Raw genomic sequence first — 24,628 nt, forward strand, 5'->3', positions numbered from 1 at the left:
TGACTCAGGATTACATTTATGATCACTGATTTTCAACAAGTTGCCACTGTAATTCAATGAGGAAAAGACAATCTTTTCAAGAAACAGTACTGGGAAAATTGGATATCCTCAAGAAAAAAGATGAATTTAGACTCTTATCTACAGCATACAGAAAAACGAACTACAAATGGATCACAGACCTAACTGTAAGAGCTGAAACTGTAACACTTTTAGAAGAAAACATAAGAGAAAATCTTTGTGACCTGTGGTTAGGCAAAAAGAGTTCTTAGACATGTACACAACATAAAAGAAAAGAAGTTGATAAATTGAACTTCATCAAAATCAAAAACATTTGGGACTTCCCCAGCGGTCCAGTGGTTAAGACTCTGCTCCCAATTTAGGGGCACGGGTTCAGTCCCTAGTCAGGATCCTGCATGCCGTGCAGTGTGGCCAAAAAATACAAAAATCAGAAACATTTATACTGCAAAAGACATCATTAAGAAATTATAACAGAAGCCACAAATTGGGAGAAAATATTTGCAAATAATATTTCTGATAAAGGACTTGTATCCAGGATATATGAAAAACACCACTCAGTAATAAAGGCAAACCAATTTAAAAATGGGCAACAGATTTTACTAGACATTTTGCCAAAAAAGACATATGAATGGCTAATAAGCACATGAAAAGATGCTTAACATCATTATCAAAACTATAGAGACAGTTCTCACCCACTAGGATGGCTGTATTAAAAAAGACAGACAATAACAAGTATGGATGTGGTGAAACAGGAGCACACATTGTTGGTGGAGACGTAAAATGGAGTAATCACTTTGGAAAACTGTTTGGCACTTTCTTAAAAAGTTAAACATAAATTTACTACATGATCCAGCAAAATCTAGGTATCTACCCGAGAGAAATGACAATATATATCCACACTGATATTTGTATATGAATATTCATAGAAGACTATTCATAATCACCAAAGAGTAGAAACAATATAAATGTCCATCAATTGATAAATATAGATACAAGTTACAACATGGATGAACCTCAAAAACATCATGCTAAGTGAAAGAAGTCACATACAAAAGACCACATATTGTATTATTCTACGTAATGTGAAATGCCCAGAAAAGGCAAATCTACAAAGACAGCAAGAAGATTAGTGATGCCTGGGCTAGGAGTGAGAATGGGGATTGACTTGCAAATAGGCAGGACGGATCCTTTTGTGGTGCTAAAAATGTTCTAAATTTGGATTACGGTCACGGTGTGCAACTCTGTAAATTTACTGACAGTCATTGAATTGTACACTTAAAACAGGCAAAATTTTTTAACATCTTTATTGGAGTATAATTGCTTTACAATGTTGTGTTAGTTTCTGCTGTATAACAACGTGAATCAGCTATATGTATACCTATATCCCCATATCTCCTCCCTCTTGCATCTCCCTCCCTCCCACCCTCCCTATCCCACCCCTCTAGGTGGTCACAAAGCACTGAGCTGATCTCCCTGTGCTATGTGGCTGCTTCCCACTACCTATCTATTTTACATTTGGTAGTGTATATATGTCCTTGCCACTCTCTCACTTCGTCCCAGCCTACCCTTCCCCCTCCCCGTGTCCTCAAATCCATTCTCAATGTCTGCGTCTTTATTCCTGTCCTGTCTCTGGGTTCTTCAGAACCATTTTCTTTTTTTTTAGATTCCATATATATGTGTTAGCATACGGTATTTAAAACAGGCTAATTTTATGATACACAGATTGTACTTCAATACAACTCTTAAAAAAAAAAAAAGGCCCCAGCAGCCAGTTTGAAGAGGCTGTCATTGGCCAAAGCTGAGAAATAAGCATCAATAAAGACAGTAACTGTAAATAATGAAAACACATCAAATATCTTTAAATCCATAAATTAACAATGATAGTAAGAAACACAGAATTAACTGACCACCATCAAAAGATACTAGTTAACCAACTCATCAATATGAAAACTGGTAAATGTATAAAAACTGCTCACAAAGTAATGCTTATATTATGACTACATAAACACTATTCACATCTGGGCCATAAAGTTATTGAGACTATTATGTTCCCTTACTCACTTTTCTCTAGACGTAATAATTGTTTTGCTTTTTGTTTGCTTAGTTGTTCATGTGTCTATCATCGATTCAGTCTAAACTCTGCACAGTAAGTATAAATCTCCTCTTAAGGACTTCCCTGGTGGCGCAGTGGTTAAGAATCGGCCTGCCAATGCAGGGGACACGGGTTCGATCCCTGGTCCGGGAAGATCCCACATGCCGCGGAGCAACTAAGCCCGTGCGCTACAGCTACTGAGCCTGTGCTCTAGAGTACTAGAGCCACAACTACTGAACCCATGTGCCACAACTACTGAAGCCCATGCGGCTAGAGCCCGTGCTCCGCAACAAGAGAAGCCACTGCAGTGAGAAGCCCACGCACTGCAACAGAGTAGCCCCTGCTCGCCACAACTAGAGAAAGCCCACGCGTAGCAACAAAAACCCAATGCAGTCAAAAATAAATAAATAAAATAAATTTTAAAAATAGAAAAGAAAAAAAAAGAATGCATTAAATCTCCTCTTAATAAAAAACAAATCAGGTATTTTACCCAGTTCAGCTTTCCAGAGACAGGTCTGGTAGAGCCCCTGGTCCCCTTGTGCTGATCAAGAAGTGCTGCTTCCTAAGCATGCTTCACACATTCTTGTCTCCCCTCGGCCTCAATTCTCTTGGCCCCTTGCTGGGGATCCAACCTACCTCCTCCTCCATTCTTGGCTTACTCCCTCATTTTTGTGAGGTACTTTCTCACTTAGCTTGCTAAGAAAGAGTGCTTGGGAGGTAAAATCTGAGACTGTGTGTGTTTGGAAAATGCCCTTCCACCCTCACACTTGATTGGTTGGCTACAGAGCTCCAGGTTGGAAGTTATTTCCCTCAAAAGTTTGAGGGCATTGTTCTCCCAGCTTTAAATGTTGCAGTTGAGAACTCCAAGGCTACTGTGATCCTTGACCCTTTGTATGAACCTTGTTTTCTCTCTGGAAGCTTCTACAGTTTTCTCTTCATCCCAAGAGTTGTACAGTTATACTTAATGGCATACGTTGGTGTGGGTCTACACTTGATTCACAGTGATAGGCACTCAGTGGGCTCCTTCAATCTGGAACTCATGTCCTGCAGTACTGGGGAAAATTTTTAAACCATTTCATTGATGATTTTCTATTTTTTCAGTACTCCTTTTCTGGAATTCCTATTATTTGGATACTATACTTCCTAGATTGGTCCACTTCCTCCATCCAAATACCTTTCTTCTTATTTTTGCTTTGGCTTCTTTCTTTCAGGTTTGAGGCTTTCTTGAAATGTCTAATAGTTGTTGACTATAGGTTCCTGAAATAGTAATTTATATGCTTATTTCTAAAATGTGCTCAAAAAGCTACAAAGTATCATCTCCTCCCATGCCTTTACTGATCTTCCTAGTGATTCCCTCTCTCATAGCACTTTTTTTTTTTTTTTTTTTGCGGTACGCGGGCCTCTCACTGCTGTGGCCTCTCCCGTTGCGGAGCACAGGCTCCGGACGCGCAGGCTCAGCGGCCATGGCTCACGGGCCCAGCCGCTCCGCGGCATGCAGGATCTTCCCGGACCGGGGCACGAACCCACGTCCCCTGCATCGGCAGGCAGACTCTCAACCACTGCGCCACCAGGGAAGCCCTCATAGCACTTTTTTACATTAGATTGGAATGATATATTTTGTCTAACTCACTAATCAAACTACAAACTCCTTTGGGGCCGAGAATGTGCCTTATTTTATCAACTCCTAGTGCAATGTCTGGCACACGGTAGGAACTCAGTAACTGCTGGATGAACGGAACTACTAAAGACTAGATTTACTCATCTTCTCACATGTAGAATCATTACAGATTATTCAACAGTTGAATATAATCTCAGTTTCCAACCCAAATAGAAATCATACTGACAATATAGGGGAGGAGAAGAAATCAGTCATCAAATTTAGACAGCACTTGGGACTTCCCTGGTGGTCCAGTGGCTAAGACTCTGCACTCCCAATGCAGGGGGCCTCGGTTCGATCCCTGGTCAGGAAACTAGATCCCACATGCCGCAACTAAGAGTTCACGTGCTGCAACTAAAGATCCCGCATGTCACAACTAAAAGATTCCCGAATGCCGCAACTAAAAGACCCCGCATGCCACAACAGAGATCCCATGTGCTGCAACTAAGACCCGACGTAGTCAAATAAACAAATAAATAAAGTAAAAATTTAGACAGCACATTACAGTTTATTAAGGTGCTAATATCTCATTTAATATTACAGGCACAGGGACTTCCCTGTTGGAGCAGTGGTTAAGAATCTGCCTGCCAATGCAGGGGACACGGGTTCGAGCCCTGGTCCGGGAAGATACCACATGCCGCGGAGCAACTAAGCCTGTGCGCCACAACTACTGAGCCTGTGCTCTAGAGTCCACGAGAAACAACTTCTGAAGCCCGTGAGCCACAACTACTGAAGCCCACGTGCCACAACTACTGAAGCCCGCGTGCCACAACTACTGAAGCCCGCACACCTAGAGCCCATGCTCCACAACAAAAGAAGCCCCCGCTCGCCACAACTAGAGAAAGCCCACGCTCAGCAACGAAGACCCAATGCAGCCACAAATAAATAAAGAAATACATAACTAATATTACAGGCACATAAGTAGCTAATACTAACCCTTTTATACTACTGTTACCTCATTTTCAAAAAATCCAAAAAAACAAAAAAAACAGACTCAAAGTTAACATATTCAAAATACTTGACCACATACCTGAAAACTAAGCATATCCCAAAATCCATCCAGATCTGTACAGGTAGTTTCCTTTTCACCTCGTTTATATTCACAATTATCCACCAGTCCTTCAAACTGTTTGAACCTTTCTTTCATAAGGAGTCTTGTTTGACCAACTGCTGTGCGAATAAGATCTTTAGCTAAAAGAAATATGAGGTTTTTAAAAGTTAAAGGACAAGACAGGACCTTTACTGCAAGCCAACCAGCTGATAAGACGACCTCATTCCAAATATCCTACAGTTACAGAATCAAATTCTTACTTTAAAGCAAAACAAAATTATCTACTACAAAACTTTGTCATACAAATATTGAGCATTTACTATCTGCTTCAATTCCTGCTAAAAATTATCAATATACATTCTCATACATATTGCAGTAAAGAGCATTCTACCTCTCCTTGTATTTTATAAGAATTCAACGTCAAACTCACTGCACATCAGTATCTAAGGACTGATGTGGCAGTACACAAATGACTTTTTTCTAAATAGCTTTCCTGAATAGGTAAGGTTGGAACTTTTCAGAAAACTTGATTGATTTTGATTTGATTTCATATTGATTTAGGTAATTTTTGTTCAGAAAATATTTTTGTATACTTAAGCAATACCAACTATAGCTGTCATTCATAAAGTCACAGTAAAAAAATCTAATAATAAAATAGGCAAATGTCTAACTCTCAGGAATCATAGTCAATATTCTAACTACTTATATCTTTTAAGTCAGGTACCATTTTAGCACAGAGATATTAGTGAACATATGTGAGATATGAAAAATTCTTGCTATTTTGAATAACAATGAAATTATAAAGTTGGACAACACTGGATTTTTGTGTTTCAAATAAATGTAACCATATTAAAAAAAATAAAGGTAAGACATAAAAACATATAAATGTTCCCTCACCGTCATCTGGAATGTCCAATTCAAGCTTTCTGTCCCACTCAAGGCAGTGTGAAGTTAACTTCTCAGTTTCTGACTGGAGAGTATTTCTAAAATGATGACATACATTAGCACTATGACAATTATACAACATTAACTTCCCAGAGCTGATGCTTAATTATTTTATGAAATGTGATATGTTAAAATCCATAAATACAATTTGATATTCTATGTATGTCTATCCTTCCACACCTAAAACTTAAGTGGATGGTTAATGCCAAGAGCCCATTTTTCAAGCTAATATTTCTAGTCTTTTCTGTTCTTATTTTTCAGTGGCTAAGCAGAAAGAATCAGACATTCCTTAGTTCTGTTATTTTCCATGAAACTAAGGCGAATTCAATTGCCAAGAGTAAGATGAAGCTAAAAACTGTTAAGTCTCAAATTACTGTAAGTCTCAAATTACAGTGATAGGGCCTTAAAGATTCTATTAGGCTTTGCTTGTCCAAAGGCAGTGGTTCTCAACTGGGTCATTTTTTCCTACCAGGGAGTATTTGGCAATATCTAGAAGCATTTTTGATTGTCACGAACTGGAGGAGTGCTACTGGCCAGGGATGCTACAAAACGTCCTGCAATGCAGGGGACAGACCCCACAACAAGAATTATCCAGTCTAAAATGTCAGTAGTGCCAAGGTTAATAAACCCAGGCTCGGGCTTCCCTGGTGGCGCAGTGGTTAAGAATCTGCCTGCCAATGCAGGGCACACGGGTTCGAGCCCTGGTCCGGGAAGATCCCACATGCCACAGAGCAACTAAGCCCATGCCCCAGAACTACTGAGCCTGCACTCTAGAGCCCGTGAGCCACAACTACTGAGCCTGCGAGCCACAACTACTGAAGCCCACACACCTAGAGCCTGTGCTCCGCAACAAGAGAAGCTACTGCAATGAGGAGCCCACGCACCACAACGAAGAGTAGCCCCCGCTTGCCACAGCTAGAGAAAGCCCACGCGCAGCAACGAAGACCCAACACAGCCAAAAATAAATTTAAAAAATAAAATAAAATAAATTTATAAAAAAAAAAGAAACCCTGGCTTAAAATTTAAACTGTTTCTTTACAAAAACATCCAAGCAGGAAAACTGAGGATAGTTTTTCTTAGAAGAATAATTTAGCTGCCTATGTCCAGTGGCAACAGGGAACAGCTTAATTAATGAGAAAGAGACCTGGCTTGGATCTGACATTATTTAGTTGGATAAATTGTTTATCATCTCAATGTCTCAGTTGAACAACACAGTGGATTAGCTAATCTCTGAAAGACCTTATAATTCTAAAACATTATGCTCTAAAAACAATTGAAGTGGTTCCCCAAAATATAAAAAGATACTCATTCATAATAGAAAGAATGGATATTAGAACTAGAGTAAGGGGAATTCCCTGGTGGTCCAGTGGTTAGGACTCCAAGCGTTCACTGCAGGGGGCACAGGTTCGATCCCCGGTAGGAGAACTAAGATCTCATACACCACACAGCGCAGCCAAAATAAATAAATAAATAAATAAATAATAAATAAATAAAATAAACTAGAGAAAGCTAATATTTTTTATCTGTTTGATTGGTAAAGCTCAAAAATTGTTAACATTGTATTGGAAAAGGTATGGGAATTTTCTTGCTATATTCACTCAAAGATGACAGAATGTAATCATTTTCTGTGTGATGTGGAATGTTAAGGCCTTTCTCGAAATGCAGGCCTCTGATATGCTTCCAAGGCATTTAGGTGACATGTTGAAGTTCCCCAAACAGGATGTTAATTTTCAATTCAGTTAGAGAAACATAATCCTATCTCATAATTTGGTGGGCCAAAGAGCCTCCTACCATCTCCCATTATCCTTCTTTTATAAAATAAACTTTAATTTAGTTCTTTGTGGAGGAAAAAAAAAAGGTATGAGAAAATAGGAACTCCCATACCTTGCTGGGGGGAATGTAAATTGAGGTCCTTATATACTTGTACATGAGAAAATTGAAACATAATACAAGTTTGTTGTTGGCAGCCTTGATTGTAATAGTAAGAGACTGAACCCAATGTAAATAACCACCAACAGGGACCTATTAAGTAAATTATGGTATATCCATATTACTGGATACTATGTGGCCATTAAAGAACACACACACACACACACACACACACACACACAAAACAACATGAGAAAGCTCTTTAAGTACTAAAATGGAATGTCTACTACATTTAACATTAAATGAAACAATATTAAAAAATATATATATATATATACATGTTTATGTTAGTTTACATATGCATTATCTACCTCTGGAAATATTCACAAGAAATGAGTAACACTTGCCTCCGTGGAAGGTTCAAACTATCCCCTGGGAGGCAGAGTTGGGAAAAAGACTTCTCACTTGTACCTTTTTCTACCTTTTGAATTAGGAACCACATGAATGTACTAGTTACTGAAAAAAAATCATTAAAATTTAAAAGATAAATGAAAATCACCAAAATTCAATTTCCCCCAACTCATCTATTATATTCAGGTTAAAAATAGTATAATTTTGGTTTTAAATGTCTAGACATTGATACAAAATTCTTACACTAGGAACAAATGGACAAACCTGAAATATGGCACATCATGCTGTGGCTGAGATATCTGATCTTGATTTACTTCAAGTGATGGGACTTCTTCTTTTATTGAAAGGCCATCTGAATTTTTATTAGTAGTTTCATTTTTATTTAAAACATGTTCTATAGATTAAAGAAAATATTACATATAAATTTCAAAGCAGCAACTCATAAAATGACATCCCCCACAAGACAAATTTTTTTTAAATCCTTTAATTTTTTTCAGTGTTGAATTTTAAAATTTTATTTCTGCCTCAATGATTTCATTCACCACATATCCTCTAAAGTGTCTCCTATATTCATCTCCTCAAATTTACATTTATTTCCCCCCATCTTCTCAGTCTGTATTCCTTATTCCAACTCTTTCTCTCTCCAGATATCTTTCCCCATGTTTTCCCATCTCTCCTGACCCTGAGATCACATCCCTGAACTATATGTTGAAAAGGGCTCTAAACAAATGTCTGATAAATCACAATCCAGAAAAGCAAGTAAAAAATTAATTAAAATACAATACCTTTATTCCAAACTGTTAGAGAACCCAAAGGACATTGTAGTTTACTTGAATCTTGATGTACTGTCTTGGCAGAGAAAGTTTTACATTTTTGTGCCAAGATTTCTTTTGTTGCTACAGTCTTATCACTAAAAACAATAGCAAAAAAATACTTTATGAAACATGAGCCTCCTATATCTAACTGAAGGATTTCAAAATGATGTTACTTTTTAAAAACCTGGGATTTAATAGAAATATGTTTCTATTTTTTTTAATGTGTCTTTCTGGAGGGGAAAAATTTAAACACCTATAGTGGAATGTCCATCTTTACTAATTATAATGAGATCCAAAGGCTGTGAAGATCTCCTCACGGAACATAAGCGCTCATAGTCTTGGATGCTGCTGAGCAGTTTCTAGTAAATTTGCTGCCAGCCAGTCTTTGCAAAACAACCTTGCTGTTTCTCTTAATGATTCCAACTGATTTTCCCCCCACTTTGCAAGTTAATTATCTTTGGCTTTAGAAGTAGTTTTTCTAAAGTAATACTCGGCAAAAAAACAAACAAAAAAAACCCCAAACCATGTCTGAACTACAGTACTATAGAAATCTCTTCCTTCTAAACATTTATTTCTAAGTGTTATAATAAAGACACTTATAAAAAGCAAAAAAACACAAAGTGTACCATGAAAATAATGATAAAAACAATGTATAGGAAATACCAAAACTGTCAAATACATTACTGTAGCCTTCTGAAGAATTTTTTTAAAAGACCAAAGTTTCATGATTTATAATTAATATAATTTACTAACTAAATATTAACTTTTAAAAAGCACAGGACAAATCTAAGAAAGGCATTTGTTATCCATCTTAGCAAGGAATTCATTATTAACATTAAATTCTTACACTTCTGTGTTTAAAGGGGTCCAGGTATAACTGGGTGTCAAGAAAGCACTGGCACTTCTGGGAGTCATAGGTGTTACTTGATAGGTCTTCAGACCATCTAGTGGCTGAAACATAAAATCTTTAGGTGCAAAGGAATTCTTCCCCTTCATTTTTGCACTATTTGTCTTAGATAAATTTTCCATTTTTGATAAGACACCATCTGGATCCATTCCAATTGTTGTACTGGTTTGTGAATCCAAAGTACTTTCTTCACTATCAACTTTAAAAGAAATGGCCTAGATGGGAGGAAACAGAATGGAGTAAGAATTTCTCTTCTGGGGATATATTCAAACCAATTTTTACAGGCCTGAAAATATGAAAGTTGAGCTATGTGTCCCTTGTGCATAATTTAGGAGAAAAAAATAAATACAATTAAATGTAAATATGGAATCAGTAGCCAGCTAACTAAACCACTGTCATGATCCAGAGAGACACAGAACCAATCCTCATTAAAAGGACTAAATAATAGGTTTTAAGTATTAAAATTAAATATATGAAAACTAAGGTGGAAAAATTACCCACCTAACAAACACCTACCTTTTTATTTAAATTATGTTGATAATTACCATGGTTGAGAATCAGAAATCCAATGTTTATTGGATGACTACTATTGTCAAGGACCAAATCCTCTTTTAAAATCACCTTGATTATAAATAAATTTATCATGAGAAAAATATTTTTCAGTGTGACGACACAGTGAGATTAACCATATAAAATGTGAAGCTTATTTTCTCTGTCAATTTAATTATTTGGTTTTTTTAAAACTGAGATATAACTGACATATAACATTATATTAGTATCAGGTGTGCAACATAATGATTTGATATTTGTATATACTGCAAAATGATCTAGACGATGAGTCTAATGAACAACTGTCACTACACAAAGGTACAATTTTTTTTCTTGTGATGAGAACTTTAATGACCTACCCTCTTTGCAACTTTCAAATATACAACACAGTATTATTAACCATAGTCACTATGTTTTATAGTGAATCCCCAGGACTCACTTTGTAACTGGAAGTTTATAACTTTTGACCACCTTCACCGATTTCACCCACCCATATAAACATAATTTTTAGAGGTTTTTACATTTCTGATTTTTAATTTTTAGTTAAGAATCTAGCCACATTTCTTATACTTTGGCATAACTTTTTTTCTTTTAAAATAAATTTATTTTTGGCTGCGTTGGGTGTTCATTGCTGCACACAGTCTTTCTCTAGTTGCAGTGAGCGGGGACTACTCTTCATTGCAGTGCATGGGCTTCTCATTGCAGTGGCTTCTCTTATTGCGAAGCATGGGCTCTAGGCACATGGGTTTCAGTAGTTGTGGCATGCAGGCTCAGTAGTTGTGGCTCGCGGGCTCTAGAGCTCAGGCTCAGTAGTTGTGGTGCACGGGCTTAGTTGCTCCACAGCATGTGGGATCTTCCCGGACCAGGGCTCAAATCCGTGTCCCCTGCAGTGGCAGGCGGATTCTTAACCACTGTGCCACCAGGGAAGTCCCTAACTTTTTTAAGGTTAAGGAACTGTGTAGCATGGATTATAAAACAAGGCATTGGGGCCTCAAAATTGTGGCTCTTTTTTGAAGACTCTACCATGTACTATGGTAGACGCTATCAGAAATGTTAGGTTATTTAATTCTTAAAACTACTCCATGTAGGTATTACGGGTTGGAGATGGGAAAACAAATTCCTAAGTTGTCCAAGGTTATATAGCTAATTGGAAGCAGAGACAATATTCAAACTCAGGCCTAGCTGAATCCAAAGTCAATGCATTTCACCCTACTCCATCCTATCTCTTAGCTAGTTCCCACATGAAGGTTTCGGTCAGCTGTGTTTTTATCACTTTTCTCTATTTCCTGTTAATCAAATTATGCTTTCTCTACCTATAAAACTCTGAGGATAAGACACCTGAAAAACAACAGTAAATCCTCCTGATGCTTCTTTATGGTTCAAGAGATTTTAACACATGTTGTAAGTTATCTTCTTGAAGCAGTTCTATATGCTTAATTTCAATTTTATGAAAGTAGTAGTGAGATTTTCAAAGTACCTAGAAATAAACAGATGTTTATACTCTACCTTGTCAGGTTTTGTTTCTATCTTTTTGGCAGGTCTTCCTTGATTTGGTGCCTCTGTTTCTGCTTCATTAACTAAAATAAAAGTGAAATAAGCCATCCATTTAGACTAGATAAAAAATGCTGCATTAAAAGTACTAATTTGGGAAAGGAAAACAGGCAATAGGAATGTATGTCAAAGAATTTTATGATTAGAAGTCACATTATAAAATAGGAAATAAATAGATGAAATTTCCTGCCAAGTTTAGGCCATCTGTTTTCAAAACAAAAGTGTTAAGGTATTTTACCTTTTGCCTCTGAATATCAAATATGTATTTATTATAGAAAATTAGAAAAAATTTTAAAAAGCACAAAAACAACAACAATCAAAAATTTTACCCAAGCTTACACTACTCAGTGGTAATCACTATTGACACTTCAGAGTACGTTTTTCCAGTTTTTTCCTATGTTCACATTCACACACATATTTTAGAATTTCAATCATACTGTTCAGGGTTTGAGCTGATTTTCTTTGCCCACTTAATACGATTAACCATGTCATTAAGTGTTCTTTCATACATTGTTCTTAAATGGTTACATTGTATTCCACCAACTGGATGGACTGTAACTTATTGGGGCCATTAATTTTTCACTTTGAAGCACTGCTTACACCAATTCAGTACTTCAACATTTGAGCACCCACTGGGATATCGGGGCACAAAACCTATCTTCCTCCTCTCCTACTCAAAAAAGTACATAATGATTTTAAAAATTGAACACAGGGGCTTGCCTGGTGGTGCAGTAGTTAAGAATCCACCTGCCAATGCAGGGGACACGGGTTCGACCCCTGGCCCGGGAAGATCCCACATGCTGCGGAGCAACTAAGCCCGTGTGCCACAACTACTGAGCCTGTGCTCTAGAGCCCAAGAGCCACAACTACTGAAGCCAGTGCGCCTAGAGTCCATGCTCCGCAACAAGAGAAGCCAATGCAATGAGAAGACTGTGCACCACAATGAAGAGTAGCCCCCGCTGGCTGCAACTAGACAAAGCCCGCGCGCAGCAACGAAGACCCAATGCAGCCAAAAATTAATTAATTTTTAAAAATTGAACACAAAGAACCTCAAGTACCAAAACATCCTAGCTCAGTCACTGATCAAGAAATGTTCTTACCATTAGTAGCCCTTGTCACTGGCTTTCTTGCTGTAGTAGGCGGGACTGTTCTGGCAATCTGCTTTGCTGCTTGAGTAGCCGATCGAGTCATTCTCACTGGCGGCATTACAGGTTGTATAGCTGTGGGAACAAATAATAAAATCAAATGTTTGTGGTAATTTTAAATTATTGTTGTGGCAACATCAGAACTTACCTTTTTTCTCTTTGTCCAACACTTTCTTTTCAGAAGCCTGTCTTTGACCAGGTCGGATTGCTCGAACATCACTCCCATTATCAATCTATTCAAAATATTAGGTACTATGTGATTTAATTGCATAATGAACCAAACCACCACATTTTTAATGTGTAAATCGACCCCTCATCTGAAACCTGATATTGTAAATGACTCAGCAAAAAACCCACTACCCCAAATAAAATGAGATGAAGAAACAAGTTTTCCATTATATACATTTCCTTACAAGCTTTTTCAGAAACCTAGAATTTAGAAAATGCTAATAACCTAAGCTATTAAAAAAATAACTGACTATAATCTTCTGAGACTCCTTAAACATACCAGGCATGTTTTCAATTCAAGACCTTTGAATTTTGTCTAGAAAATTCTTCTCCTGGAAGAAAGCTCTTTCCCACAGTTCACTCTTCTATTTCCTTAAAGACTTCATTTAAAATGCCACCATCTGGGAACTTCCCTGGTGGCGCAGTGGTTAAGAATCTGCCTGCCAATGCAGGGGACACAGGTTTGAGCCTTGGTCTGGGAAGATCCCACATGCCACGGAGCAACTAAGCCTGTGCACCACAACTACTGAGCCCACGCACTGCAACTACTGAAGCCCGCATGCCTAGAGCCCATGCTCTGCAACAAGAGAAGCCACCACAATAAGAAGCCTGCACACCGCAACAAACAGTAGCCCCTGCTCGCAGCAACTAGAGAAAAGCCTGCGCACAGCAATGAAGACCCAACACAGTCAAAAATAAATAAATAAATTTATTAAAAATAAAATAAAATGCCACCATCTGAGGCCTGATCAAAATTCCACCCTACACCTACTTCAAAACTCCCCACCTCCCTTCTTCTTCTTTTTTTTTAATCTCCCCCATAATACTTAATACTTTTGACCATCTGACATACTATATAGTTCTTTTTTTAGTGCTCTCTCTCACGTAAGCTCCTTGAAAACAGGGAATTTTGTTTGTTTTGCTCAGTTATATTCTAGAGCCTAAAGGAACATGGTAGTGACTCAAATTCATTGAATACATGAAACTTAGCTTCCTCACCTGACAAAGAGGCATACTATTTCCCTCTTTGCCCACTTGACTTTATTTTAGTAATCCTCCTAATAAGTTTATCCATAACCGTGTTTTGAAGACCCATAAGTTTATAACACTCACCCTGTATGCTTTATATCCCTATCTGCACTTCATGGTGACATGGGATGCATAATAGAAGCCCAGTAAACAAACAAACAAAAAAGAGTGTGGCACAGAGTTTAGTATAGATCTCATAAGGGATGTCTGGGCAAAGAATATTTTAAGTGACTGTTTCCTTAGCATCTAGCCAAATCTGCTCTGCCACCATACCAAAACAGTGATTTTGGTAGTACTATTGACTCTAGTAAAATAATCACTATGCTTGAAGATGGTATTAGATTAAAAATAAATTTACTTACTCTGAGGAAAAAAAAGTACAATTTGTCATTTTAGTAACAATGACTTACTAACTATCAACTTTACCTTTGTCAGCTCCATTTGGTCTTTGGCCTTTGACCTCGTAATCCGTACAGAAGATGGAACAGCCTTAAAACAGTCAAAAGAAGATAAAGTTAAAAAAATAAATAAACTGGCAAAATTTACTTCCATGTTTCATTATGAAATAGTTTCCATTTTAAAGTTAAATTTTATCCTTAATAATTTATGGCAAAAAGATACTTGCTAACTTAATTTTTTTTTAATTTAAATTTTAATTTTTTCGGCCGTGCCGTGCAGCTTGCGGGTCTTAGTTCCCCAACCAGGGATTGAACCCAGGCCTCTGGCAGTGAAAGCACTGAGTCCTAACCCCTGGACTGCCAGGGAATTCCCTAAGTTATTGTTTTTTCTGGTTCTGGCTTGATTTAAATTATGTTTAAGTTAATAACTTCAAAACTTACCCATATTTTTCAATGAGGAGAGAGAAGAAATTTCAAAGCATATTTTCCAAGTATTAGGATCCTCATTAATGTGATTAGCTAGACATATTTAAAAGGGGGTAGATGAACAAACTAGAGTATTAGGATCTTTTGTTTTCTGTTTATGAAAAGATACTGTACAGCTTACTTCCCTAGCTTTGACAATTTGCCTTCAAATCTCATGATTATACCTGTCCATTGTCAGTAAGAAAATGGAGACCTAATCACAAAATGTGAAAAAAATTTAGCATGAGAAAGATCAATTAAAAAATTATAAGGTATTTATCAACTCTGTAAAATTTCTTAAGAAACATAATCAGGGACTTCCCCAGTGGTCCAGTGGTTAAGAATCCACCTTCCAACGCAGGGGACATGGGTTTGATCCTTGGTTGGGGAACTAAGATCCCACACGCCACGGCGCAACTAAGCCCATGCGCCACAACTAGAGAAGTCCACATGCAGCAACGAAAACCCAACGCAGCCAAAATTAAAAAAAAAAAAAAACCCACAACGATGTGTCTCTTGTTCCTCCTACACATATTTTTAAGATATTTTAAAATAGTTGTTTACAGTGTAGACCAATGATTGGTATCTACATATTCCTAAAAAGACAGCTTAAATCTAATCCCAAGAGGTCTTCTTTGATGTTCCTCCAAATATAAACAATCTATCCTTCCTCTAATATAAAGAACATATTTATCTGTATCTTTCCACCATGAACTACAGTTTATTAATTTTGGTCTCTTCTACAGTGTCCTAAGATCATACAGAGTAAATAAATCAAAGATCTGTCAAATGAATCATTGAGATTCATGAAGCCTAGAAAAACAAGCAATATCTTCAGCCTTTATATTATTCAGTTCTTATTTAAATCAGGAATGAGTATACAGTCAATGAGATCTTTTATACATATCTTTAAATAGCAAATCAGGGATTTCCCTGGTGGCGCAGTGGTTAAGAATCCGCCTGCCAATGCAGGGGACACGGGTTCGAGCCCTGGTCCGGGAAGATCCCACATGCCGCGGAGCAACTAAGCCTGTGCGACACAACAACTGAGCCTGTGCTCTAGGGCCCACGAGCCACAATAACTGAGCCTGCATGCCACAACTACTGAAGCCCGCGCGCCTAGAGCCCGTGCTCCGCAAAGAGAAGCCACCTTAGTGAGAAGCCTGCGCACCACAATGAAGAGTAGCCCCGGCTTGCTGCAACTAGAGAAAGCCTGCACAGAGCAACGAAGACCCAACGCAGCCAAAAATAAATAAATAAATAATAAAATAAATAAACAGCAAATCACCAGTGACTAGCAAGTTTACAAGTTTACAAATCCAACTGATCTGTTCAAACTTCATCCTTCCTGATTCACTAACCATTCTCTTTAGATCACTCCTCCTTTAGCTTCTATCCTCCATTTTAGCTCTGCTGCCACTCTGACCAGTCCTTTTCAGCATATCACTGCCCACCTAAAGGTGTTCTCTAGACCTCACTCTTTCATAATTTTATATACCCTAATTGGAATGGTCTCATTTAGTCCTATAGCTTAAGTGTCCATTCATACTCCCAATATCATATCCAAAATCCACATCTTAGCATGGATCCCCATCCTGATTTCCAAATTTGTATTCCCAACTGCCTGAAGTCTAGATGGCCCAAATAGGATTTTTTTTAAAACGGGTATTAATATTCACCCACTTAAGCTTTTCTTGCCTTCCTCATCTCTTCTAGCAGCAGCAAAATTTGTATTATTGATCAAACTATTATCTTCAGAATCATCATCTTATCTCTAACTTTTCAACTTCCTCCACCCCTCACCATCTACTTGGTCACCAGTCCTATCAAATTTATCTCTTAAGATGTCTTACATGACACCTGTTAGAATGGCTATTATCAAAAAGACAAGAAATAATAAGTGTTGGTGAGGATATGGAGAAACAGGAACCCCTGAGCACTGTTGGTAGGAATGTAAATTGGTGCAGCCACTATGAAAAACAGTATGGAAGATCCTCAAAAAATTAAAATTAGAACTACCATATGATCCAGGATTTCCAATTCTGAGTATTTATCCAAAGGAAAAGAAAACACTAACTCAAAAATATATATGTATCCCCATGTACGTTGCAGCATTATTTACAATAGCCAAGACTTGTAAACAACTCAGGTGCCCATCACTTGAGTGAGGTGCAGGGTAGGTGAAATGGGGTGAAGGTGGTCAAAAAGTACAAACTTCCAGGTTTAAAATAAGTAAGTCTCGGGAATGTAATATACAGTATGGTGCCTACAGTTAATAATACTGTATTGTATACTTGAAAGTTGCTAAGAGAGTATATCTGAAATGTTCTCATCACAAGAAAAAAAGTTTTGTAACTATGTGTGGTGATGGATGGTAACTAGACTAACTGTGGTGATCATCTTGTAATGTATACAAATAATGAATCATTATGGTGTACACCTGAAACTAATATGTCAATTATATCTCCAGAAAAATGATATCTTAAACCTATTTCTTTTTTTGGTTTTTTGTTTTTTTGCGGTACACGGGCCTCTCACTGTTGTGGCCTCTCCCGTTGCGGAGCACAGGCTCCGGACGCGCAGGCTCAGTGGCCATGGCTCACGGGCCCAGCCGCTCCACAGCATGTGGGATCCTCCCAGACCAGGGCACGAACCCGCGTCCCCTGCATCGGCAGGCGGACTCTCAACCACTGCACCACCAGGGAAGCCCCCTATTTCTTCTTTTTAAACAAATGTCTCAGTCCACTTATCTCATCTCACCTATTCTATAAAGAATATTCACAATATAAACTCACAACTAGTCTTCCTATCTATAAATGCTTCCCTTTCTAGACTATAATCCTCAAGTCCAGCCTAATCTTCCCTGAGTATTACTTTGATAATGGTACAACCTCGTTTATAAACCTCCCCTGACTCTCCATATCCTAGAGGATAAATGCCAAATACTTTGGTATAGCATTCACTGTTCAGCCTGGCTCTACCAGCTGTCCTAGTTTTATCCAATCTCAACCTAAATACAGCTACATCAAGAGACCCTGTTTTCATCTTCTGAGTTACTATTATGTCATTCCCACCTCCTACCAGCTAATTAAATGAATAAAGGGACTCGGGGAAATGGTTATTTTAGTCATCTAATCTCCTAAAGAAAATTCCAGTTAAAAGGAATATATATCAAGTTAGGATACTAAACTTACCTTTTTTGGCTCAGCTTTCATAGTACTCTGGTTTGAGAAAAGAAAACTAGGAATATCAGGTCTATAAAGACCCACTTTAAATACTCCTCGTTTAGCTTTCTCTCTCTGCTCTTTCAATTTTTGAAGCTGCTTTTCTTCTTTGTATTTTTGGAGCATTTGCTTTCGTTGATCACCTAGAATAGTTTTCACTGACTCTAAGTAGGAAAAAGAAAAAAAGAAAAATACAATATATAAAACATTTCAGATAAAAAGTTAGGCAAACAACTTCTAACTTCAACTGTTGCTAAGAAATGCTTTTAGTAACTTCTTGTTAATTCCTTAGCACTTCAAGTTATTTCCACCCCTATTTTAAAATTCCTATTTCTTTCACCTTCATTTGTTCAAATATATAACTGTTTACTATGTACTAGGCATGTATTACTTCATGTTTAAATTAATTAGCTTCTATGATAGTCAGCCTCCAAGCTGACCTCCAGCGATTCTCACCTCCTGGTAGACATGCCTTGCGTCATCCCCTCCCATACTGAATAGGGCTGACCTGTGTAACCAAGAAAGTACTGTGGAAATGATAGAGAACGACTCCCACAACTAGGCCATTAAAGACATCACAGCTTTTGTCCTGCTCTCTCTTGGATCCCTTGCTCTGGGGGGAAGCCAGTGGCCACGTGGAACCTTAAGGAACTCAAGCGGCCCCATGGAGATGTCCACATGACAAAGAACTAAGGCCTCCTGCCAAAAGCCAGCATCATCTTGCTGGTAATGTGAATGAGTCACCTTAGAAGCAGATCCTTTACAATAATCAAAACAGGGACTTCTCTGGTGGTCCAGTGGTTAAGACTCCCAATGCAGGGGGCCCGGGTTCAATCCCTGGTTGGGGAACTAAGATCCACATACCACAACTAAGCCTGTGCACCGCAACTACTGAGCCCAGGCACCACAACTAGAGAAGCCCATGTGCCGCAAGTAAGAAGCCTGCATGCCGCAACTAAGACCCGGTACAGCCAAAAAAAAAAAAAAAAAAGCCAATGTCCTTATAATGATGGCCCTCAGGGCTCTATGGGAGCTAAGCTGTTTGCCTTCTCCATCCATGCTTACCTACTTGCTTTCTCTGGAACATACCAGACCCACTCCCACCTCCAGGCCTTCGCAAATGAGGAATAAAAGATATTCTAATAGCATATTGACAAGGTTAAATTTTGTTTGAAAGATTTTGGTCGAGGAAAGAAGCATTTGAGAGGGTATGAGTAGAGGAAGGTAATGTCACCTCTTCTCAGACAGAAAATGTCTAGCTCTTCCTTCAAAGGCCATCCTATATAATCCTACGACCCAGTGTTCATTTTCTCTGAACTCCTAAGAGATGTTATTCTTTACTCTATCCCCCTCAACCACCAACCCACTTCCTTTGACCTTCAAACATAAACTGATCACTTCATCTCAAAAACAAAAAAGTACCCTATGACACTTTAATCCAATTCCTTTCCTTTAGAATCACAAAAATGACAAATCTGGAAGAAATAGTTTAGCCCAACCTCCCCTTTTACAGAAGCAATTAAGCTGAATATGTTGAGTGTCTTGTACGTGTCACACATTACACTGGTTCTGGAAAAATGATAAAACTGAAGTAGTGAACACGTAAAACAACTTGACATCTCATTTCTTTCTCTATAAAACTTCTAAGACTTCATCTTTCTGCCATTTCTTCACAATTTATCCTTGCTTTATTTCACTGCAATCTAGCTCCTAGTGCCTGCTATATAAACACAACTAAATAGGAGTCCAATAAGTCCTTCCGATTAAATGCATGTCATTTCCCAGTTCTCTTCCTTCTTTTCTATAGCATCCCTTGCCTTCTAAGACAACCATTTTTATTATTTTTATCTCTTGCTGAGATCATTCCCTTTTCTGGTTGGTTCTTTCCCTACTAATTACCCCAAATCCTTTTGGGCAAACTACAGGGATGAATCCTTTGCTCTTCCCTCTAAGAAGTGTTCCCATTGGCAAAGTACCCTTACTTCATGGATACTTCAATCAGTTCTATTTTTATGTCCCTTATCAATTTATCTTGTCAATATTTATCTTATCCAAGCTCCAGAAGTAAGAACTTTAGGATTCCTGTAAGGCCATATAGGTAAAAAGTGTTATAATACTCCATAGGTGAATGGCTTTAGCCTAGCTAGGACGTCCACTGCCTTTACTTGAGTACTTTTTTTTGCGGGGGAGGGGGGCACGCCAGGCAGCCTGCAGGATCTTAGTTCCCCCACCAAGGATCAAACCCAGGCCCCTGGCAGTGGAAGTGTGGAGTCCTAACTACTGGACCATCTGGGAATTCCCAACACAGCCTTTACTTGAAATAGACAGTATTTAGTTGTAGAAAACACCAAGTTATTTATTTAGAATGGCATTTCAAAACTCCATTCTTCTGGTCAGGGTTGTTTTTAACCTCAGGTATTAAACCAATTTTTATTCACTCTTCAAACACTTGAAATTACAATAGACTTTTACTTACTTGGCTTGACATCGGCCTTTTCTGGAACAAGCTCATGAGATATCTCATCTAATTCAAGAAGAATTCTACCTTCCAAGGTTGGAACGTTGACATCTTTCAAACCAAAGTGTCTATTTCGTTCATATTCCTTATGTCTGTTTTCTTTCTGAGACAGTGATTTCCTATGAGCAATTTTAGTTCTAATCATGTCGGTACTTAATTGCTTTTTGTGTCGACTGGCAAAATGTGATGAAGCCATCCTATCAGGAAAAAGAGAGAAAGACCAACTTACGTGAAATTTCATTTGATTATTTAAAAAGTTAGGATTCCAGTTCACCTCCCACCCCAGAGTCTTCTGAAAAAAAAAAATTAAAATACAGCTCTCTGGGCTCAGACCTAGGTTGTGGCAACATGGCTAAACGCACCAAGGTCAGAATCGTGGGTAAATACGGGACCCATGTTGCCTCCCTCAGGAAAATGGTGAAGAAAACTGAAATCAGCCAGCACGCCTAGCACACTTGCTCCTGTGGCAAAACCAAGATGAAGAGACAAGCTGTGGGCATTTGGCATTTCCTGCATGAAAACGGTTCATGGTGCCTGGACCTACACCACCACTTCTGCCGTCACAGTAAAGTCACCAGAAGACTGAAGGAATTGAAGGACCAGTAGAAGGCCACCATTTGAAACATTGCTAGCCTATAATAAATGGGTTAATTTACATAATAAAAAATACAAAATGGAATAAATATGTGACTGAAGAGTGGGAAGGAGGTTATCAAAAGATAAAACACTACAACCTATTTTGAGGTTCTGAACAGGAACTTGCTTGACAGATGAAGTGAAGCCCAGGAAGCTAAAGTCCAGAATATAAATAAGAGGGTCTAGGCTTACCATAGAGAGCACTGCAAAATAGAGTAGGAAGTAAAGGTGAAAATAGGGATAGAGTATACAGAACAGTTTCCTTAACTTTCCCCTGGTGATGAATGCAGGCAGGCTGGCATTTTTTCTCAAGCCAAAAAACAAAACACACAAGATGCCTATTAGGTAGGTAGGAATGATAAATAGGCAGTTAGATATACGAGATTGAGAAAAAGAAGGTGTTTTTTTTTTTTTTGCGGTACGCGGGCCTCTCACTGCTGTGGTCTCTCCCGCTGCGGAGCACAGGCTCCGGACGCGCAGGCCCAGCCGCTCCACGGCATGCGGGATCCTCCCGGACCGGGGCACGAACCCATGTCCCCTGCATCAGCAGGCGGACTCCCAACCACTGCGGCACCAGGGAAGCCCAAGAAGGGTTTTCAGAAGTACCATGGTGATGCAGAAGGATAATCATATCAGCGTGCCCTGGTGAGGGCAAAATAAAATTCTTTTCGGCCATATAAGAAATCATACAGTTTACTTGGCATATGCTCTTTTCTTAGAAAGATCCTTGGGAGTCCAAGAAAGACAATGTCATGGGTTCCAAGAAATCGTGGATCCAACTGAGGAAAAGAAAAAAGGAAAGTGGAAAGTCTAAAGGCATCTCCTATACAGCTGGTATGGAGAACCAAGCCAAACTGGAGAAAGAGGATTGATTCTCCAGGGAAAAGTCTTGCCAGCTTAAAAGAGAAGGAGGAAAAAAAAAAAAGGACGGAGGTCTGCCATTAGAAAGTTAGGGCAGGAATAAAGAGGTAGACATAGAGAATGGACTTGAAGACATGGGGTGGGAGGGGGAAGCTGGGGCAAAGTGAGAGTAGCATCGACATATATACACTACCAGATGTAAAATAGATAGCTAGTAGGAAGCAGCAGCATAGCACAGGGAGATCGGCTCGGTGCTTTGTGACCACCTAGAGGGGTGGGATAGGGAGGGTGGGAGGGAGGCTCAAGAGGGAGGGGATATGGGGATATACGTATGCATATGACTGATTCGCTTTGCTGTGCAACAGAAACTAACACAGTATTGTGAAGCAATTATACTCCAATAAAGGTCTATTTAAAAAAAAAAGATACAAGCACACTATACCTTCAACAACAAGAAGAGAGTCCACTAGAAAAATGCAGATAAAAAAACTGCACAAGAAATGCAACAAATTAAAATGTTGTATTATTTTAGGCAATCAACAGAGTATAAAAACATGAGAATTCATCTGACCTGGATGCTAATAACATTCTCCTTTAAAGGCCCAGGGGAAGTGACAAAGGACTGTGCTTTTTTAATCAAGAACTCTCCTCTACTATTTGATTTGCCACTTCCCGCAAATATTAAAGAAAATTAAAATTACGTACTAGGTATTTAAAAACACAGCAGAGAACTATACACGGCAAATAGAGAGAGAGAGAGAGAGAGAACTAACACCGAAGGCATATTTAATTATCACCTAAACCCTAAAAGGTATTTAGTATAACTGCCGTTATACAGATGAGGTAAATTAACTGCCCACATTTGCACAGCTAAAAGGTAGTGGAGCTGGAATCTTAAGCCAGGCAGCCTGGCTCTTCACACACATCTAAGTTCTCTTCTTTGGCTGACTGGAGTTTCTTCCAGCTTGAAAGTCTAGAATGCCTTAGTTTTGCTTGCCAAGGTTGTCAACCCAGGCGTTTTTAGTTGTCATAGAACCTGGAAAGAGACACTGGAATAATGTTGGGGCCCAAAGCCAATAACGCCCCGGTGGTGAAATGACGCTGCTACACAGATCATGGCAACAAATATTTACTCTTCCGAAGGACTGCGTCATCAGCTTCGGGAAGGACAGGTAACACGGTCCTAAGAGGAGCCTCCCCTGAGCGGCGTCCAGCTCGCAGCCGCCGGTCCTCCGACCCTTCTAGACCTTCTAGAAGGAAGCGGACCAGCGCCCTCCCCCCAGCTCCCCAGCATCCACCTACCTGAGGCAGCTTCTAGCGTGAAACCTCAACCAAACTAAAAGTAAAGGAACCCTCTGGGCCTGGAAGACCACCGCCGCCTCCGAAGAAGAAACGCCTATAAGACTCGGCAAAATTCAAACTTCCCACACCGAACTTCTGATTGGAGGTATTTTAAGCAACACTTCCTGTAAAAGTACCCGCCTCTTCCCTTCGCCGAGGCTTGCGATTGGTTAGCTCCTTGCTATGTTTGAATTGATTGAAAGGTGAACGGACCGTTCAAAGGGTGGCTGTGAGCTGAATCAATGGGCGGGTCCGCGATGCGATATTGATGAGGCGGTGAGCGGTGGGAGCACTGGGGCTGGCGGGGAGCTACAATGGCCGGCGGTTGAGAGGGCGCTACGCCTGAAACCGCCCTGGAGTTCCCGGGGCCTCGCGGGTATCCGAGAAAAGACCGAGGAACTCGGACGGAGGAGAGGGGACTCAGTCTGAGTCCTTATTTGATTACATAAATCCAGAAGAGCTTATTGGAATATTTTCTTCACTTAACGTTTTAAAGAAAGGGCTTATTACCACATCAAATTTCTTCTTACATTTTTACTGTTACCTTTCAGCGTTACCAGTATTTTTTTTTCTCGTCCTTTTTTTTTCTTTTTAAATAGAGGTAAAATTATCAAATACAGTGAAAAGCATAGTTTTTTTTAGTATATGATTTGATGAGTTTTGCTAAATGTAAACAGCTGTGTAACCACCACCCAATCAGGATATAGAGCATTTCCATCACCCGGTTCTCTCAAGCCCCCTTCCAAATCTCCCACAGCTTAGACAATCACTCTTCTGATTTCTATCACCTTAAAAATAGGAGTGGTAGGTACTCTTGTCTGCCTTCTTTCTCCCAGTGTAATGTTTTCGAGATCCATCCCTACTGTTACATGAATCAGCCGTTGTTTTTATTGCTGAAAAGTATTCCATTGAATAATT

General features: G+C 39.0%; 1 protein-coding gene and 1 pseudogene across 1 annotated transcript in view; one reads left to right on the forward strand and one right to left on the reverse strand.

Annotated features, from left to right (window-relative positions):
• DLGAP5 (DLG associated protein 5) overlaps positions 1-21,068 on the reverse strand; it is a 35,795-nt gene extending 14,727 nt beyond the window's left edge. The window contains exons 1-11 of the mRNA XM_030855040.2: positions 20,831-21,068; positions 18,325-18,518; positions 14,694-14,756; positions 13,159-13,243; positions 12,966-13,085; positions 11,821-11,891; positions 9,706-9,980; positions 8,829-8,953; positions 8,308-8,437; positions 5,716-5,801; positions 4,798-4,958 (exon numbers count right to left, since the gene is read on the reverse strand). Coding sequence (XP_030710900.1) covers positions 4,798-4,958; positions 5,716-5,801; positions 8,308-8,437; positions 8,829-8,953; positions 9,706-9,980; positions 11,821-11,891; positions 12,966-13,085; positions 13,159-13,243; positions 14,694-14,756; positions 18,325-18,518; positions 20,831-21,068 — 1,548 coding nt within the window. The remainder of the gene's footprint in view (positions 1-4,797; positions 4,959-5,715; positions 5,802-8,307; positions 8,438-8,828; positions 8,954-9,705; positions 9,981-11,820; positions 11,892-12,965; positions 13,086-13,158; positions 13,244-14,693; positions 14,757-18,324; positions 18,519-20,830) is intronic.
• A 152-nt stretch (positions 21,069-21,220) lies between these two features.
• LOC115852318 (large ribosomal subunit protein eL43-like) lies at positions 21,221-21,478 on the forward strand (annotated as a pseudogene).
• Positions 21,479-24,628: the final 3,150 nt, after the last annotated feature.

This window comes from Globicephala melas, chromosome 2 (assembly GCF_963455315.2).
Source record: "Globicephala melas chromosome 2, mGloMel1.2, whole genome shotgun sequence".
Lineage (NCBI taxonomy): Eukaryota > Metazoa > Chordata > Mammalia > Artiodactyla > Delphinidae > Globicephala > Globicephala melas.